The sequence below is a fragment of the Myiozetetes cayanensis genome, unplaced genomic scaffold (genome assembly GCF_022539395.1).
Source record: "Myiozetetes cayanensis isolate MyiCay16 unplaced genomic scaffold, myiCay2020 scf1, whole genome shotgun sequence".
Lineage (NCBI taxonomy): Eukaryota > Metazoa > Chordata > Aves > Passeriformes > Tyrannidae > Myiozetetes > Myiozetetes cayanensis.
In genome coordinates this window covers 100,412,407-100,431,917 of record NW_026086604.1, presented here as the reverse complement: position 1 = coordinate 100,431,917, position 19,511 = coordinate 100,412,407, and the positions used below count along the sequence as shown (strand labels likewise).

Genomic DNA, 19,511 nt, shown 5'->3' with positions numbered 1-19,511 from the left:
TGATATGCTGGAATGCTGCAGAAGAATATATTTACTTCATAAGGCAGCATCAAAACATTAACTGGATTAGCCACATTAAATAGTGGGCATCCTGAAGTCAATCAAGTGATTGCTGTAATGTTCAACACTTATTCACCATGCATCCAAACTTCCTCAATTGCAAAATAGTTGGATGAGATTGTGAACATCTTTTAAATCAAATGTCATCTTTCAACAGTTAATCCATGAAGACTGTCCATTTTGATGTTATGCTAAAGAAGAAAAAAGTTTGTTATAATTTAAAAAGAAAAAAATCCCAGATCATCATCATCATCATCATTATTAAGCTGCATAACAAAACGTAGTATTGATGTCAGTATGCTGAAGATGAAAAGGAAATATTACAACAATGGGAAAAGAACCTGTGCCTTCCCATACAAAAATTAGAACCTTTTTGGCTACAAAGAAGAAGATATAGGGTACCAAAGTGCAATATAGGATATTGAATGATCAGGGGATTGAAAGAATTTACTTGATTTTGACAAAATGTTTATCTGAAGAACCAATTTGTATAAGAAAGAGTGAGAATGAGAAAACTAATTAAAACATAAATTATTCAGATAGGATCAACTTCCTTATTTGATTACAGAGGAATTTTAAATTAAATAACTTTTAAAGTTTATCTGATAATGTGTTATTGAAAGCTCATGTTCTGGAAAACAATATTTTGATTTCTGCACAAATTTATGAACTTAAATTTTATATGCTTTGGAGTTGCACTATCAGGCATAATTTAGTAGAAATTTGACAAAAAGAACAAAATTCATGATATTCAGCAATTAAGAGGAGTAAGGAATAAGAAGCAAGTTGTCTTACTATGCTCCTATTTTTAATTAAAATTTTCTGATCAAGAAAATAGTACAGTTGTACTCAATAGGCTTCTAATTTTCTATGCTTGTTTACTAAATGATCTGTTGAATGCAAAATAGGGGTTTGATTAATTTTCTGACTTGTTTCTTGTACAAAATTGATCAGAAGCATAATGTGCCTCTTCTTATTTGAAGAAGAAGCTCTCTTTTGTATGTTTATTGTAAAAAATAAGTATTCAGATGAAAATTAAATATTGACTGCCTGGGGGGAAATGTTGTTTTTTGTATAAATTGCTACAAAGTCACTCACAAAAACATCTTTTAGCAGATTTAAAAAAAAAAAAACAAAACCAAAACAACAAACCATCTCAAACTATGACCTACTGGTACTCAAAAATTACTTCAGGACTTAATAGCCCACACATGCAGTAAAAAAAGCCAAGATTAAAAAACACAGGTATTTATCTGGTTACACTTTCATTACTGCATGCTGCAGGAAGCCAGACAGCCATAGCATAAACTCCCAAACCTCTCAGTTCAGTCTCAGTCTGGTGTTAGAACCCCCATATGAATGTTAAAAAGATGGAAAAAGGTGATTTTATTTACTGCACATCAAAATAAGACCATACCTGAGATGGCATCTTTAAAACTAGGCAATCAAATTTACTTCTAATTCTGTTTTATTCAACTCTGGTTTATTGGGACAAACTAAGGGAAGACCTTGTGCAGTGGCTGCTAGCCAAAAGGACGTGGCTGAGGTTAGCTGACCTGCTTTCCCAAAGCCCCAGTTGAGTTTCCTTAGTGTTAACAATTCCCCACTTAGTATCAGTCAATGCATAACCTGTCCCTGATCAAAATGAGCATATCTAAAGGGTTGTGATTTCAGCTCTGACCTTTTTGAAGGGAGCTAAAAATTCCCCCTGTGTATTCACAACTTCCTTCTCAATCTGTGTTGGCCTGCCAACTCCCTGCCAAAACTCTCACTGAAACATTTCAGACCATTTTATAATCACCTCTGCAAAAAAGGTCTTCTCTAAATTTCTTATCAATCAGCTTAAAAATTCCCAATTCTTTGCAACAAAATCTTTAGGGCACAGAACAAACCCTTGCACTTCTAGTACAAGTCAGTTGTTCCACTGTAGCTAGGACTCAAGCAGGAACCTCAAGAAGAAATGGGCAGCCTCTTATAACTGGAATGAAGAATATTGGGCCTAATGATTCAAACTGAAGCTCTCATGAACTATTCCCTTGCTCCCAGAAACTGAATTAACAAGACAATTAGAAAAGTCACCTAGTGGACCTGGATCTGCACTGAAAGAGTAGAAGGCTCTTGTCTATTCTATGTGCAACTGAATATCAGCAATCAGTTAGATATATCTCTTAAGTCCTTAGTGATCTTATGAGCAGTCACACAATTCAGCAACAGTCTGAGGTATTCATATTGTGATTCTAGCTCCCTATGAATCATTGTGTTCCCTTCAAAGTAAAACTGTCTCTAATAAGTTTTATCCAATCTTAAACCGACTTCAAGTTTCCTTTTTCACTGCCCTTTGGACATTTTAAGTGGACATTTTAAGTGGACATTTTATTACCTACAGAATATTACTCCATATACACCAACCCAGAGCTGCCTCCTCAACACTGCACAGCAGTGAAGCTGTGAGACAGACAACTGCTTCACTGTATATGCCATGTTGTGCTGATACATCTACTTGCCAAGACGGTCTCCAATGTTTTCTTTTCTAAAATTTAGCAACATTTTGGAAGTATAAGTGATTTTCAGAAATTATACCTAAAAACGATGTTCATAGGAAGTTACTTGTTTAGTGCATGAAACATAAAATTTAGCACAAAATACAGTAAGCAATATTTCATGTATGGATGTGATGTAGCGGTATGTCTGATGGCATTAATAAACACTGAAACTATATTCAGTAATCATATAAAAGTCGCATCAGACATTTAAAAAATCAGACTTTCAGTGTGACCAAAATGTGCCTAAAGCATCCCTAGAATCTTCTTGTGAGTTACAAGACTTCCAAGAAAGATGGTCTTCTGGAGATTCTGTCAAGTGTAACACTAATCTAAATCACAAAGATATTCACAGACAATACATTGCAAAACACTAGTAGTTCAGATTTTCAGATCAGTGACTGAAATGCCTTTAACTGAATATGTATTAATAACTATTAAAAATAATGTTAGACACATATTATTCTGCTGATTTTATGGACTGGAAGTGTAGATGCTTTACTGCACACTTGAGAGTATATAATTTTTAGCTTGTGTGGAGAAAGATAGTGACTAGTAGTTCAAATTATCTGAATACATGTGATAGCTTTCAAAGACCTGAAGACATTCATGTACAACATTATCAGACTATAAACTATCCATTCTTTACAGATTAAATTTCTAATCAATAAATTTAACTGGATACTATTCTAGTATTTTAAGTTCCAAAATTTTATAAAATCATTTCATGTGAGCCAAAAAAATCACACTTAACAGTCAAAAAAACCTATAAAAACAAGGATAGCTCTACCTTCTATGTGCTATTCAAATCACATATGTTTCATGGCTTAATTCGCTGCTATTTTTAAAAACTCTTACCATGTGATTAAGATGGACAGAATTTGTGTATTCTAAAATTGAACACTTAGTACCAGTTAGATAAATTAATATCTGTGTCTCTGATTTGAACAGAATATAACCTTTGGAACTCAAAATCCTTAAGAACTAATTTCTGAAGGGCTCATCCTATCTAGAAATAAACTTGATAACTAAAAAAAGAGTGTTAATTGTTTGGAAGGATTATGCAAAAGTCAGTAAACTCATAAATGACCTTGAATAAGGTTGCTGGTGTTTGTTTATTTTTGTATTGTGTCCCTAGAAGTCAAGGTCTTTTATTTTTACATTATCTTTTTTTCCATTTTCTCTGAGTCTATGAGAATCAGTCCCTTATTATTTCAACCATAAAATTGCCCAAGTCACAGAAATTAAACTAGCAGAGGAGTTATTCCAAAAAAATCAGGTTTTAGGTATGAAGTCCATTTAGCAGCCTGATTATGTGTATTAAATTCAATTTAAACAAATCCAGAACAACACAAAGCCTGCATTTGAAGAGCAAATCTGTAGCTGAATCAGATCCCTTCTTTGAAAGTATTTGTAGTATCTTTCTACCAGTCAGATTTCATAAATGCAGCTTGGAAATCTAAGGAATATTTTAGGGTATAGAATATGGATGGACTATTTTAGTATGGGTTATGAAAGCCATACAAACATGCAATGTTTGTGAAAACATTACTGTTACTAAAACAAAATTAGAGATCCATCATTGAAAATTTTTGCTGCCATCAGTTGTGTCTATAAATATTGGTTTATGTACATACTCTTTCTCTTTGTATTAAAGACATATATAATGCATGGGCAGATTTACATTTCTGTAAATGAAAGCTAATTCTTATAAATGGTTTGAATATTTATTCTGTTTATATCTATGAAAAAGTGGTCAAAACATGTAATGTCCAATAAAAACTGCAGGGAACTAAACCAGCTCCAGGTTGCCTGTCTTCTGCCACAGCCTCTGGACAGCTTTTGAGGAACTCCCATCCATACTAGATATTTATACAACCCAGCTGCTAATTACTTGTATGCTATAAATGTATCTGTTAGTCCATTAAATCTTCCCCTGCAAAATATCAAGAACATTTTACAGAAGGACATTCTGATTCTTGCCCTTACGGTCTCCTCATCCCTTCTATCATTAAACATCCATCAAGATGCATTCACATATTTCAACTCTGTATGAGTGCATCTCAATATCAGTATGGATTTGCCTGCCAGAATATACAAGAAGGTTTCTGGTTTTTCCCTCTTGCTCCTCTGCCAAAATCAAAGGATAAGAATCTCCAGGAATGTGATAGAACTACTTTCATTTGAATTAGCTGAAATGTCTGCTTGGGCAGAAGGAAAGATGGAAAGAAAGAAAACACAACTTTTAAAGAATGAAATGCAAGTGCTGAAAAATTACTATAGTCCTCATTAAAACTGACACCAGAACAATTTTCCTTTGATATATAAAGTTTGTGTGTTATTAGAAGCATTTACATCTTTTTATTCTGAATCACTGTGAGGTCCTCCACAGCTTTAGGTTCATTTCTTTCTTTAATCAGAGTTATTAAAGCTAAGCATGGAATACATTGTTTTATAAGTACAAATAACAAGCTATACTTGCAAATGATATTTTTCTTTGGAAGTAGAGTACTGTCTTAAGTATATGTATAATGATAAAATGATAATCATGCCACTGAAATTGCACCAAAAATTCTCTGAAAAATCCTTAGCACAGTGCTTATCTTTGTGGCTCTATGTAAAATGAGATACATACCAATAAATTCTTTTCACTTGTACAAGTAGACTTGAAACAATTGTTGTGGTTCCTCAAAATTATATACAATTTTATTTATAGTTCAGTTGACAATTCAGTCCTACTTTCTTTGTTTTTACATTTATCTCCTTTTATTCAGTTACTCATGCACTTTTCATATAGCAGCTACTTGCAAACATGCCATCTTACACCATTTTGTTGGATGCTTTCCTAAATCAACACTTTTCAGTGTACATGATACAGAGAATCTCAAGAAATCTAAAGGGACACTGCATGTGCACCCCATCAGAAAAAAATGGCCAAATAGCTCCTGATATAGTATTTGAGGAATATGTGACTGATCTAGAAAGACTGACCTCACTTCACTGAATTTTGAATCTGGATCATTTTGAAACTTCAGTACTAAATTCCAACTCAACATCTTTCTAGTTTGGTTCAATCTTCCTTTTTCAGACTTTCTCAGAAGAACTAAAGGGAACTTCCAAGTCTTAACCTTGTGGACAGAATTCTCACTCATTAGACTAATTTTTGATACGTCTGCTTTTGTGACATGCCTGTAATTCTAAGTGTCCCCATTTCAGAATGTCAAAATTTACTTCCCTGATCCCCACTGTCTTCAACTTTATTTTTCAGGACTCAGCAGCTCTGCAAATAAGAAAAATGCTTCCAAGTGAGGTACTCAGGTAATATGTCATATTCAAAAGTCTTTCTTCCCCTGTTGTTGGGTTGTATCTAGATTCAGATATAGGAAGTGTTCCTTACAATGAGACACATAGTATAGTGAATCCTCTGCTATATTTCTAAGTTAATATCCAAGATTTAAGCTCTTCAAGAATCTAGTCGAAAAGCAGAAAACTCCCTCTCTAAGCCCTTCCAAGTACAATGATTCCAGTCTTTCACTTGACTTATCACAATATTCTTCAACACAAACAAAATACTGACTTTTCTAAGAGGGTAATATGGTCGGGAAAAAAATAAACAAAGGCTTTTACTATCAATTGCTTATGTTCCAGGTAAAAAAATAGATAAAAGTAGCAAATTAATTTTCTTTCTGCAAAATAATTTCTCTCCTGTCAGCTCAATAAAACCTATACAAATGGTCAACATTAATATGTAAGATCAGTCCATTATGCATTTACACCAGAAAGATTCCTTGATATTATAGTAGATTTTACTTGGTGACATGATCATTTTGCCCTTCACAAAAATTCCTCAAGATATACACATATGGCATCACAACATGATGAAAAATACATAGTTTGAGCTACAACATTTCAGATTTAATATAAAACAAAAACCAACTTCCTTTCTCAGTGACAAGAAAAACAAAATCAACTTCCATCTCTGAACATGCTCCACAATGAACATAATGCATTTGCTGATATATAATGAAAGTAAATCTTTATCAACCAAAGAGGAGCGACTTCCAAGTTCACAACATAAATATTCTCTATGACAACAAGAATTCTGAACTATTCTCTATAAATATAGAGAAAGATCTTACTGAAGACTGGGAGGGGCATTTCTATGAAACTTAATAATAGCAAGTTATTAAATTAAGAATTCAGAGAATCCCTATAATCCAAGGAATCTGCTCTTCTGGTTGAAGAACAAGTAACAGGCCAGAATTGGTCAGAAAAGATTATTTTACTTCCTCATCACCGAAACCAGCAACCATCTTCCTCTGAGCCTCTATAAGGCCATGTTATCTGCTGCTGCATAGCCTTCCTAGAGGGTAGATTTAGATTTGATATAAGGAAGAAAATTCTTATGAGGTGAATGGTGAGACACCGGAACAGGTTACCCAGAGAAGCTGTGGATGCCCCATCAGACAGGACTCTGAGCAATCCGATTGATGTCCCTACCCATGGCAGAGGTAAGATCAGGTAAGTTTTAAAGGTCCCTTTCAACCCAAACCATTCTGTAGCTCACTGATTCTATGATGTATAAAGCAGATGAAGGTAATAACACAAGCTACCATATCACCATAGCTGGGTTCACTGATCCTAATACATACATGCATATAATATTTAATGTATAAGTCAGAATTAAAACTTCAAATACAGAAAAATTTAGGGTCATTAACATCAGCAATAAAGTGAACATGCAATTCTATTATATTAATATTTAATAATGAGAATTATAGCTGAATAGTCATTTGTAGTCTTTTACCTAAGTTCCAATATGTGTTTTTGTACAGTTGTCCCATTTCAACCAAGAATTTAATAAAACATTTATCATGATCAAAGATTTATTCAGGAATTATTTGATGTCTTCACAGGCTTACTTTAAAGCACTTGTTCAAAGGCTTAGTTGAATACAGATGACCTGCCCTTCCAGCCCAAACCATCCTATAATCCCCCTAGAAAAGCAGATGCAGTATGGGCTGTGTGAACAGACAGTGAAGTAAATTAAAAACTGGCTAAACAACCAAGGTCCAGAAAGTTGCACAAAGTGTAGTTGGAAGAGTGTGCTCTTGGGGTCAGTACTGGATCCAGTCCCGTTCAATATCCTTCTTTAGGATCTGGGTGATGTGCACCCTCAGCAAGTTTGCTGAAGGCACAAAACTGTGGGGGCTGGCTAATATGCCAGAGGGTCATGCTGTCACCCAGACAGGCCCCAACAGGATGGAGAAAGGGTCTGACAGCAATCTGTCAGGCAACGGGTACACACTGAAACATGGGAGGTTCCTTCTGAACACCAGGGAAAACTTTTCCATTGTGAGGCTGGTCGAACACTGGCACAGGTTACCCAAAGGTTGTAGAGTATCCCCTTGGAGAGGAGATAGAACCAGGGAGCCTGTAGAATATCTGAAGCCCTCCAGACATGGTCCTGGGCAGCCTGCTCTAGTTAACCCTACTTTAACAAGGCAAGGCAACCTCCAGCAGTCCCTTACAACCTCAACCATTCTGTGATTCTGTAAACCAGAGTTTAAAAAAATAGACAAAATTGTAAGCAAAAGGATGCAAAGCTTATTCTATCTAAGCACAGAAAATATAAGGTTTATTTAAAAAAAAATGAAAAGAAAAAGAAAAAGAAATCAGGTTTGGTTGTTGGGTTTTGTGTTTTAGGGTTTTTTTAAGAAGTGAGAGAGGAGATGAGGAGCAAAATGAGCCATACCAGAAGACTGCTACATACAAGTGGTGAATTTGCTACTCACGTAGAAAAGACAAAAACATACAGCGTTAGGAAAACAAACAACACTGCAAAGTCAGATCCCAGAGTGGCAACAAAGCCATTTACATTCTAATAAAAACTTAGGAAGATGTTAAACAGAAAATAACAAGGCTAGACAGTTTCAAGGAGTAGGCCAAGTTGTATCTGAAAAGGTCTCTGACTATTATTATTGCTGATTTTTGATAGCCCTTGGAACACCAAGGAAATTCCAAAAGGCTGAAAGAAACTATGGAGTGCAAATACTGAAGAGAATGACCTGCACTATTACAAGCCGCTCCCACCAATATTGCTGCTAGACAAAATAATAGAACCTGATTAATAAAAATTTAAATAAGGTAAATGCAATTACTGCAAATCAACATGGGTTTATAGAAAGTAGATCTTGTCAACTATCCTGATCTTCTGAAGGCGGGGTTTTTTTTCTGAGAATACAAATTTGGATCACAAGAAATTTGCATATATATGCATTTATGTCTTTTTCTGCATGCATTGCAATATTATTCATTTAGAATTATGAAGACATTTGACTGACAGTGTAAACTATTTTAACCATTATTCAGAATTAATATAAATGTGACACTAAGTACCTTAATATGTAACCTTTATAAAGGAAATGAGTGGTTTCTAGTGAGAACTAGTAGAAGGCTGATTTTGAGTCCTTCATTACTTATTATCATTATTATATGAGCTGCAGTAAAATATATAGTCTATGAAACTGAAGGTGACTTGAAGTTTACACATATCACAAGCTTGAGACATCTAGGTCAGGTGGTAAAAGGAAACATTAGGTATTTCAACGTGCCCATGTGTCAAGTCATGAACTTGGGGTAGAGAACACAGCTCCAGACTGAGACATTCAATGTCAGGAGGAAATGTGTCAAAACCTTGACTGGTATTACTCAAAAAAGGAGGACAAAATAAATTGTACCCCTCTGATAAATGAGACAGGGCATCTGATGACAACTTTTATGGAGAAGTCTGATGTACTCAGCAACATTTTTTCAAGTTTTCACTGTCAGTTGCATTTCCCACATCTCTCAAGCCCCCGAATATCAAGGCAGGGATTAGGAGAATTGTAGGAGCAGATCATATTCAAGACCTTCTGAAGAATCCGGAAAAAGCCCATGGAAACTGACAAGATGCATCCCATGGCCCTGAGGGAACTGGCAGATATAGTTGCTAAGCTGTTCTCTAACACTTCTGAAAAGTCATGACAGTCAAGCAAAATTCCCAGTGGCTGGAAAAGGAGAAATATTGCTCCCATTATTAAAATATGTAAAAATGAATATCCTGAGAACTACCAACCAGTCAGTCTCACCTCTGTCTCTGGGAAGTCCATGAAGCAGTTTCTCCGAGAAGCTATGTCAAAGAATATGAATGACAGGGAGGTTTATTGGAGAAGCAAACATGGCTTCATGAAGGATAAAAGATCTAATCTGTTGGCCTTCTTCAGAGGATTGACTATACTGATGGATAAGGGAAGAGCTATTGCTGTAACCTACCCGGACTTCTACTAGGCCATTTACACAGTTCCACAAAACACCCTTGTCTCTAAATTGGAGAAATGTGTTTGATGCATTAACTGTTAGATGGAAAAGGATTGGCTGGATAGCCTTGCCCAAACAATAAGTGGCTCAAAGTCCAAATGAATGGTGTCTCTCAGGAGTATTGAGAAAAGTATGTTGAATATCTTCATTAATGACATGGACAGTGGGGTTGAGTGAACCCTTAGCAAGCTTGTGGATGACATCAAGCTGAGTGGTACAGTTGATAGCCTGAGGGAAAGGACATCACCCAGAGAGAGTGAGAGGCTTGAGGAGTCGCTCCTTGTGAACCTCATGAAGTTCAACAAAGCCAAGCTTAAGGTTCTGCACCTGGGTTGGGGCAATCCCTGGTAGCAACACAGACTGGGTGATAAATGAATTGAGTGCAGAAAAGGGCTGGGGGATACTGGTAGATGAAAAACTATGTGTGAGCTGGCAATTTTCACTTTCAGCCCAGAAAGCCAGTAGAATCCTGGGCTCTGTTAAAAGAAGCATGGCCAGCACGTTAAAGGTCTCTCCTGAGACCCTACGTGGAGTACTTGTCAAACTCTAGGGACCCCAGCAGATGAAAAACATTGACTTGTGGGAGCAGGTTGAGATGAAGGTCATGGAAATTGGCAGAAGGCTTCTCCCTTTCATAGAGAAAGGCTGAGAGAATTGGGGTTGTTTGTCCTTTAAAGGAGAAGGCTCCAGGTAGACCTTAGAGCAGCTTTTCCATACTTAAAGGAGTCCTACAAGAAAAGATGAAGAATGACTTTTTACTAGGGTATGAATTGATAGTATCGAAGGAATATTTTTAAACTAAAGAGGGTAGATTTAGATTACACAAAAGGAAGGAATTCTGGAACAGACTCCCCACAGAAGCTGTGGATGTCCCATCTCTTGAAGGGTTCAAAGCCAAGTTGGACAGAGCATTGAAGAACTTGTTCTAATGGAAAGTGTCCCTACCTATAGAGGTGAGGTTGGACTAGATGATCTTTAAAGGTCCTTTCAAACCCAAAACATTCTGTAGTTTCTTGATTTAATGCTGTGTAAAGCAGATAAAGGTGGTAGTAGAATCTGTCATATCACCGTAGCTGGATTCAGTGGCCTCATAAGCTATGAAGATGTAGATTTGGGACCATAATTCACTGACAGCATTCCTTTGACACAATTTTTTCCATATGTATAAAATATATGCACTGCACTGACCTGAAGTCTAAAACTGTATTTTATGAATAATTATAATCAGAGTTAATGAAAACATTCCTTAAAATCATATTCTAATAATTGTTTTTGGAAAAAGATTAATCCTAACTTAATTCATAATATCTGATTATCTGATTTAACAGGCCAGGATTATGGCACAGCAATTAAGCAGTGAAGGAATTTCAATTGAGTTATTACCTGTGTACCTAGCTTTCACAAATGGATGAATTAATCAGGAATCAATGAAGACAATCTCCCTTACTTTCAGGCTCAGCAAATTACTCGATAGGGTGATGAATCAATGAAAATCCAAGAGAACTAGTGAATTCAGTTTATTGCTGGAGGAAAGGGTGGGGAGAGGGCAGAGAGTAGGGAGTAAGATGATTAATAAAAAGATAAAGTAGGTATGTGGAAATGGCAAATAAATTAAGAGCAGAAGCAAAGGGGTGTGTGGTCTGGTGGTGTATGTTTTTTGGAAGAAGGTTGGAACTGTAATGGATACCTTCTTTTATCTGTAGGGAATTCTGCTATCACTTCTAACAGCTTGGTTGTACCAGGGAAGAAGCAGGTAGGACATTCATCATACACCTGACAGTATGCCCAGTAGCATAATTTCTTTGGATGTAAAACCAAAGGAAAAAACATTAGAGAGTACAGCTTGCTGAAGCTTGGGAGCATGTAGTCAACAAAGCCTGCCCTGTACAGAATGTGCTTCTGACTCCATTTCTCACAGAAGCTCACTCCTTTCCTGATACAATGTGAATGCTGTGGACAGGGCAAGCTGCTCCCTCTGACTCCATTCCCAATCAGAAAGAAAACAGGTTACTATTACTGTATGAGAGACAACCTCTCTTCAGCACATTGGCCCCACCTTTTTTTTTTTTTCATAGTCCAGAACAATGGAGGGATGCCATCAGTTTAAATTTTTAATTGAGTTTTAAAATTATTTTCCTCATTTTCATTTTTCCTCATCTTTTTGGAGATATTTGAATTATTATCTGTATTCAGGGAAAAGAATATGCACAAACCCTTCTTGTGTTCCATTGACAGTCTGGGCAGAGCCTAGAGATCTTAGGAAAGCATCAGTATTTGAAACCAGGACGTAAAAATAAGGTTTTTGTTTTCCTATTTGTTGGCTTGGTTTTAAATATGATAGGCTTTTCCCCGACCATAGTATTGCTACAATTCCCATAAATGTAACTGCAAGTAAAATCACATCCCTATTTAACTGCATTTCAAACAGGTTTTCAAGAACTTTACACTTAGAGCCAGTAGGTGAAAGATGAAAACCTAAAATATATTGAGATTCCCTTGCCTGCTCTGTTGTATCCAATTGCATTAGGTTCATATACTTCTAAGCTTCTATTCATTATGGCAGTGGTTCTCCCTTTTCTTCTTTGGCAAACCTTCCATCACAAACTTCCTGGTACCCCTTATGGAAATGGACCCTTACAGTTTCCTCAGCTTATCTGCTGATCTTCTGTATTACTACCCTCTAAAATCCAGGCTTTCTTTGGGTTCATAATAAATACCAGCTAAATTATACAAGATGATTGAGTAATCAATAAGAAACCTAGTTATCAACATCTAGGTGACTAAAAAACCCCTGACAGTGGCACCTCTCTAGATTTGATGTAAAAAAAATTCTTATAGACAGATAATTCCTACATTGTAGAAACAGAAAATAGAAATGTAGCGTGTGTATGGCTGATTTTCCAGTGCTAAGAGTACAAAATATTAAGTGATGTAGTGGTTTTACAAAGTCAAACAGAATGTTTATGTCATATTTAAACAGTCATTAAATTACTACAAGAAGATGTCACTTTCCTTTAAGCTTAGACAAAATATTCAGAGACAAATACTGAATGTTCATTCTAAAATATCACATTTGTTTGTGGGATGGAAAATCCTTTGGTTAGAACTGTTCAAATTCTCTCCAGCTACTAGAAATTATTCTTAGCTGCTTATTTTATTTACATATTGGAAGTTGTAACCCAGTTTGAGCTTTTACCCATACAAATGCAAAACCTGGCAACAAAGTTTCTAGCTATGCTGAAGTTGATTTTAGCCACTGACTTATTTAAAACACATCTTTTTTGGAGTGTATACACAGCTGAAAATAAAATATTTGAGAAATATTTTAAAGGGTGATAAATATTAACATCAAATCATGAACCATAAGTGTAAATAAGTCTTTTGGTCCCCCAGTGGGTTTAGCAGGACTGCTTGCTGAAGTTCAATGTCTGAAAGAACCATCTCTCCCCCACAAGATTGTAAAGCCAAAAAATCTCTAGACTTTTTTAGGTAGAGGAAAGAGGTAAATGTGAATGTCAATATCCTTTTCTGCTCTGAATTATCAGTTGTTCAGGGTTAAAGACCAAATCGGAAAAGGCTGGCTGCAATAACAGTGAATGAACATTGAGACAATTTCTTAGGCAAGAAAGGTCTCAGCTTTGTAAAGTTTCTTTTAAAATTGCAGAGCTATTAAAACCAAGAGCCCAAGTTCTTAAAAAATGTTAAATATTGGACTTGAAAATATTTTTGTTGTATCTATGATGTTTTCCAAGCTGGAACAGCAAACAGTTCAAAGGAATTGATGACTGATGACTGCAATTTCTTACAGCACCAAATTCAGAGATTAAACATGTTCTGCAACTCACCGGTGGTCTCAGATTATCTACCTATACAATGCCAATGAAGCAGCTGAATAAATGAAGTGCAATACAGATAAAATCAATGTTAGTTCAAAGGCTGAAGTCTGAATAACCTTTTAATCATTTCTAGTATCTCATACCAATGGACTGAATCATGAACTTCTCACTGACAAAAAACTTAACCACAGTGCTCCCAAAATCCATGGCACAACTTCTATTTCCTTCAATGGGAGGAGACTGAAGCTACTGGACTGCCCTCTTTGTCCCACAGGTCTTTTTGATGTTTTAAGGAAGGATTCCATCTTGATGTGGATTTTGGAAATAATGCTATAATTTTAAATTTCTTCTTTACAAATTTTAAGAGTAAAAAAATTACCAAGTCACTCATTATTTTATTTGATGAAGAAAACTGATGCTGCTTCTCTAACATTTTCTAATTGAAGTGATTGAAACAATTTGCAAATCCCTATACTTTTGTAAGACGGAGTATGATGAGTATTCAGGAAAAAGACATTGGTAGAGGCAAACCTCAAGATTTAACTAGTTATCTTATGTTTGACCTATAAGCCAAACTGCTCAAAGGTAAATCTTCTTCTGCATATGTAGAAAAAGAAAATGTAGAAAACCCCCATAGTTTGTGCATAATTTGTTATTGTCCCAAATATTAAAAGTATTACAGTCTTTAAAAGTCTTAAATATTGCAATAAATACTAAATATTGAACATGAGATCTGATACTTTATAAGATTTAGAGATCTAACTTGAAATTCCCAAGGAACATCTAAAGGAAAAGCTACTGTCTGTCATAGGTACACAGCAATATCAGTTATTCAAGTTTAATGTCTGACTAACACATTATATATAAAGAATTTCCATCACAGCTGCATTAACTGAAATAACCTTTCAAATGTGTTAGAAGTGCATGAGTAAAAAAAAAAAAAAAAAAGAGAGAAAATAAAAAGTATTTCTCATCTCCTTGCAAGAGTAACACCCAATGTTCAGAAACAAGTTTTCAATTCATAGCCTTTAGCTTCACTTTCAAACTTTCTTGGAGACTGGACCACTTACTGAAGCACTCTTTGTGTTTTATACCATATTATTGCAAGAGAGTTAAAAAAGAATGCACATTTTTGCTTTTATATATGTTAATAATTTACTATACCTGCCCCCTCATTTGATTTCTACATCAATTCTTGTAAAATGGGTTCAAACTTCAACTTGAGTAGTTGTATGGGACCTACTGCAAAAGTATGAAAATTATCAGAACTAGAAGTTTTGATAGTTCTGAACTGATAAAATTTGCATTGCACAAAACAATACACAACCAAAAAAAAAAAAACCACCAAAAAAACCCCAAAACAATAAAACAAACAAACCCACAAAACCCAAAACCAAACCAAACAAAAACAAAACCAACAAAACAAAACCAAAACCAAACACCAATACCTAGCTGTGAAAAACAATTACTTTTTAAGTTAATTGCTTTCCCACAGAAACAGATGATCCTATAATGAATACTTCTAACATTCCTGTTAAGTAACAAGCTTGCTGCTTTGTGTGTTTTGGGGTTTTTTGTATGAATACAAATGAAAGTTAGTCTACTCATATTCATATTCTTATCATTCCATCTTAGTCATGTAAAAGACTATAAAGAACTAAATCTGTATTTTTCCATGTTACTTTTTATCTTGTGATGACCTCTCCTGGTTGAGCTGTTCATTAGCCTTGATTCCAAAAGTTGAGTGTTTTCATCCCTCTATGTTTATTACAAAAAAAATGCAGGAATATGAAGAATTTATTGCCAAGGTATGAAAACATTACTATAAATAGAATTTACAGTAAGATCTGAGCATTAGTGTGTGTGATACTGTATCACAGTGTATGTTTATTGTACTACATGATGGGCTTTCAACACTCACTTCATCTTGAGATAAAACTGAATGAGATTAAAAGCTTTCAACATGATCACTTCTGAATCAGTATTACTGAGACACCATTTTAATGACAGAGATAGATTTACTTGCTTTGCAAAGTAAAAACCATTTGAGATGCAATATATTCACATAAGTGACATACAATTCTATGCTTTCTGAAAACTGCATTTTTTGTATGCCAGCACAAGCAAACTATAAGAAAATACTGAATAGCAAGCTCATATATAGGGATTTGTAATTCACTGTACAACATAACTCTTGCATATTTCCTAAAAAAATACTGCAAAGAGTAATCTTGCTGTTGTTAATCACTTCAAAGTCAAAACACAAAGTAACAATAGAGGATAAAATGAAATTCTGGTTGGAAATAAGTTTTACATCAAAGTTGCATTTCACACAGGTTCTAATTCTGTCAGAAGTATTCCCAGTATGATGTTCAAAATCAACTGATAAGGAATTAAAAAAAAAAAAAAAAGAGAGAGAGATAAAAGCGTCTTGTCAACAGAAAACAAAACTCTCCAATGCCATTCATAAACAGTTGCATACAAAGTTACAAACAACCCCAGGAAATATAGCCCAGTGACAAAATACACACTGATGAGTTTGTAGAGCAAAGCATGCAACAGAATAACCAGTGAAGTGGTGCACCAAAACACTGTGACACAGCACTTGAGTTCCTACTATGGTACCCCTTCCCAAGCACCAGCGAGCCTTTACAAGAATTTTCAGTGTGTACTGCAATGTGAACAATCCTTTTATAATTTTAAAGCTGATGTGTACTTCTAGCTATATTTCTGTTTCCAGTAAACAAATCTAGCTCCATTTCATTTTCAGAAGTGAGTCAGAAATAAAATGCTACTTAGTACATAAGAAGCATAGTGTATAAGCTCTTGGGAGATGAAGTTATATACAGAAATCTCTGAATATCTGTCAAGATGGGAATGTATATAAGTAAACTGTAATTAAGATTGTATATATCCTTTATTCCTGGAATTTCTGGTTACAGTGATGTTAATACAATCATTAACTTCTCAACTAACTTCTTTCAAAAGTTAAAGATTTATTTGTTGGGTAATCAGATAACTCATTGAATGTCATTTTTAACTTAAACTACAGCCATTACTTACTGAATGACAAAAACAAACAAAAAAAGCTCAGAAACCCTATTAGTAGCAGGGAACTTGGTTTTCCAAGAACAAATTTCTGATGGTTTAAATCATAAATCTTTCCCCCCCCCCATTCCTGTTATGCAGAGCCTGAGACATGACAATGAAGAAATAATATTCTTAAGAAAAAATAGATAGCTGATCAAAACTAAGCAGTAAACCTCAGGATCAATATTTCTCCTAATTCAAGGTAAGAAAATAACTTCACATCTTATAGCCTCTGAGACCTAGATACAGTGCAGACACTGCTCTGCATTTTCTGTTGACACACAAACAAATATTGTGTAAGCAAATCCTGGAACAGTAACACTTTTATTTTTCAATAGATATCAGATAATAACAGATAGAAACCCACTGAGAAAGTATAGCAGTGCTCCAATTCTCTAATCATTGTATTGTTCATTCCTGCCCCCAAGGAAACAAACAAACAAATAAAGAAAGAAAGAAAGTGATCTACACAGATCTCTATGCAATATATACATTACATTCTATGACAATTCCCTGCTTGGTCAATAGAAGCAATGCCCATTCACATCTACACAATCCCAACACATCTATCTGTAACATCTCAGGACATTTCCTTCCTCTACGAACAGCCGAGTAAGCCAGCAGAAGTGTCTATTTCTGACTTTTCTATAAAAATGCACTGCTTCATGTCAGTATGCATTTCAAAAACACTTTGCAAATGGCAAATGTTTTACACGGTCTGAAGAGAAACAACCAAACACTTAACACTGACATCTACCTGCAAATGTTTTGCTCGGAACTACAGCTCAGTGCACTGTTAAAGATTTGATCTAATACTCATTTAAATCAATGAATATGCTGTCATTTTTACATTGATAGAAGAATTGGATCTTGTATAGGTGTTTTGCACTTCTCTGGTCTGAAAGTTTAGCATTTCAGCAGATGCTTGATCATCTCTCTGCTATTACTGCCTCCCTAAGAGGGTAATTGCTGGTCTTCTCTAAAATCCATTTGCTCAGTTTATTAAGGGCAGCAAAACTTCACTCTCAGGAAAAGCTGTCCTGTCTCAGTTATGTCTCATCAACTCACAAACATTCTTTCCTCCTCAAATGAGACATAATTTTCTCTTGCTGCTCCTCGATAAAACACTAGTCATGGAAACTGGTCACATCTTCTCTTTTACCTCACAAGACTGTGGAAGTGAAGTACTTCCAAATGCAAGCTGCATGCCTTCTAAGAAAGATGGGAAAAAACAAACGAAACCATAAGTCAAACAAAAACTATCCCCAAACTTTGAACAGCTTCTGATTCCTTTCCCCCTCTGACTCCATTGCAGAACCAAGACTATATCACAGAGCAAGTCTTTCAACTTTCAACACCAGCTACCAATGAAATCATCTACACCAAGGAAGATCTGATGGGGAGCAGCGCAAACAGCATCAAACCTCAGTGCACACAGAAAAGAACACAAAGAAAAATCAAACACAATATCCATCAGCAAAGAAAAAAATCAATCTCAAAGTTGTGGGAATTTCCCTCCGGTTTATTGCAGAACTGAAATTGTGCATGTTTCTTAGCAAAGGTTACTTACGAGATGCAGGCAGAGCAGTCCTGGCTCTGCAGCTAATGCTGCTGAAAATCCAGAGGAAGAGAGCTGCCCTGCAGCCAGCTCGGGTAACCACAACCATCCTTCACTTCCTGGCTCCCTGTACTCCAAATGCCAGCCGCAGAAGACCTGCTTTTCTCCACTTTGGCCCTTTCTCTCTCTCTCCTTCTCCTTCTCGGGGGAGGTGTCGAGGAGGTAAAGGGGGCAGGGCTTTACCTTGGGGTAGAAGCCAAACCCCCTCTTCACCTGCTATCTTTGGGTTTGCAGCAGCAGGATAAGTCCCGGTACTTTTCTTTCCCTTATTTCTCTCTGTTTGTGTCTGTGCCTTCTTCTCAGAGGAAGGGGAAGAAAAAAAAAAAAAAAAGAAGAAGAAAAAAGCCACGAAGTATGAAATAAGAAGGTTTGTAGAAGAGAAAAATTAAAAAAAAAAAAAATCAAACGCAATCCCCCAAAAGACGTGGGGGGTGGGAGGGGAAAGGGAGATGGAGATGAAGGGAAGGAAGAAAGGCAAAAATAGCAGTTGGTGCCGCTAATGCTGCTGTTGATGCTACCACTGCAGCTGAGCCCTTCTTCCTGTACAGAGCAGCGCTGCTGAGAGAAGCTTGCAATAACCTCCCAGCTCAGATATATATACACAGTGTACACGCACGCATAGCCGGGGAGCCAAACACACACTCACACAGGAGCAGGCAGAGGGAGAGGGAGGGAGGGAGCGAGCGAGAGAGACACTCCCGCAGCACAGAAGCAGGCTCAGAGCCTCTCTCCTCATGTATTCATCATCTTCCAGCAGGAGGAAACGCTACCACCAGCAGCAGCAATCTCCCTCCTCCTCCAAAAAAAAAAAAAAAAAAAAGGCAGGAGAAGGGAAAATCCTCTCCCCGGCGCTCCCCTCCTCTTCCCCCCGCTTCCTCCAGCTCCTCCCTCTTCCTCTGCGCCCCTTGGGCCTCCAGGACCGCTATCGTCCTCTCTTGCCTGCTTGCGAGGCAGAGCCGGGGGACGGCGGCGGGGACCGGGGCCGGGGCCAAGAGCGGGGATGGGGCT

General features: G+C 36.3%; 1 protein-coding gene across 1 annotated transcript in view; it reads right to left on the bottom strand.

The window, feature by feature from the left end:
- The window catches only part of CNTNAP2 (contactin associated protein 2), a 1,021,111-nt gene extending 1,001,823 nt beyond the window's left edge, over window positions 1–19,288 (bottom strand). Inside the window, exon 1 of the mRNA XM_050333690.1 lies at window positions 18,456–19,288. Coding sequence (XP_050189647.1) covers window positions 18,456–18,552 — 97 coding nt within the window. The 5' untranslated portion in view covers window positions 18,553–19,288. The remainder of the gene's footprint in view (window positions 1–18,455) is intronic.
- Window positions 19,289–19,511: the final 223 nt, after the last annotated feature.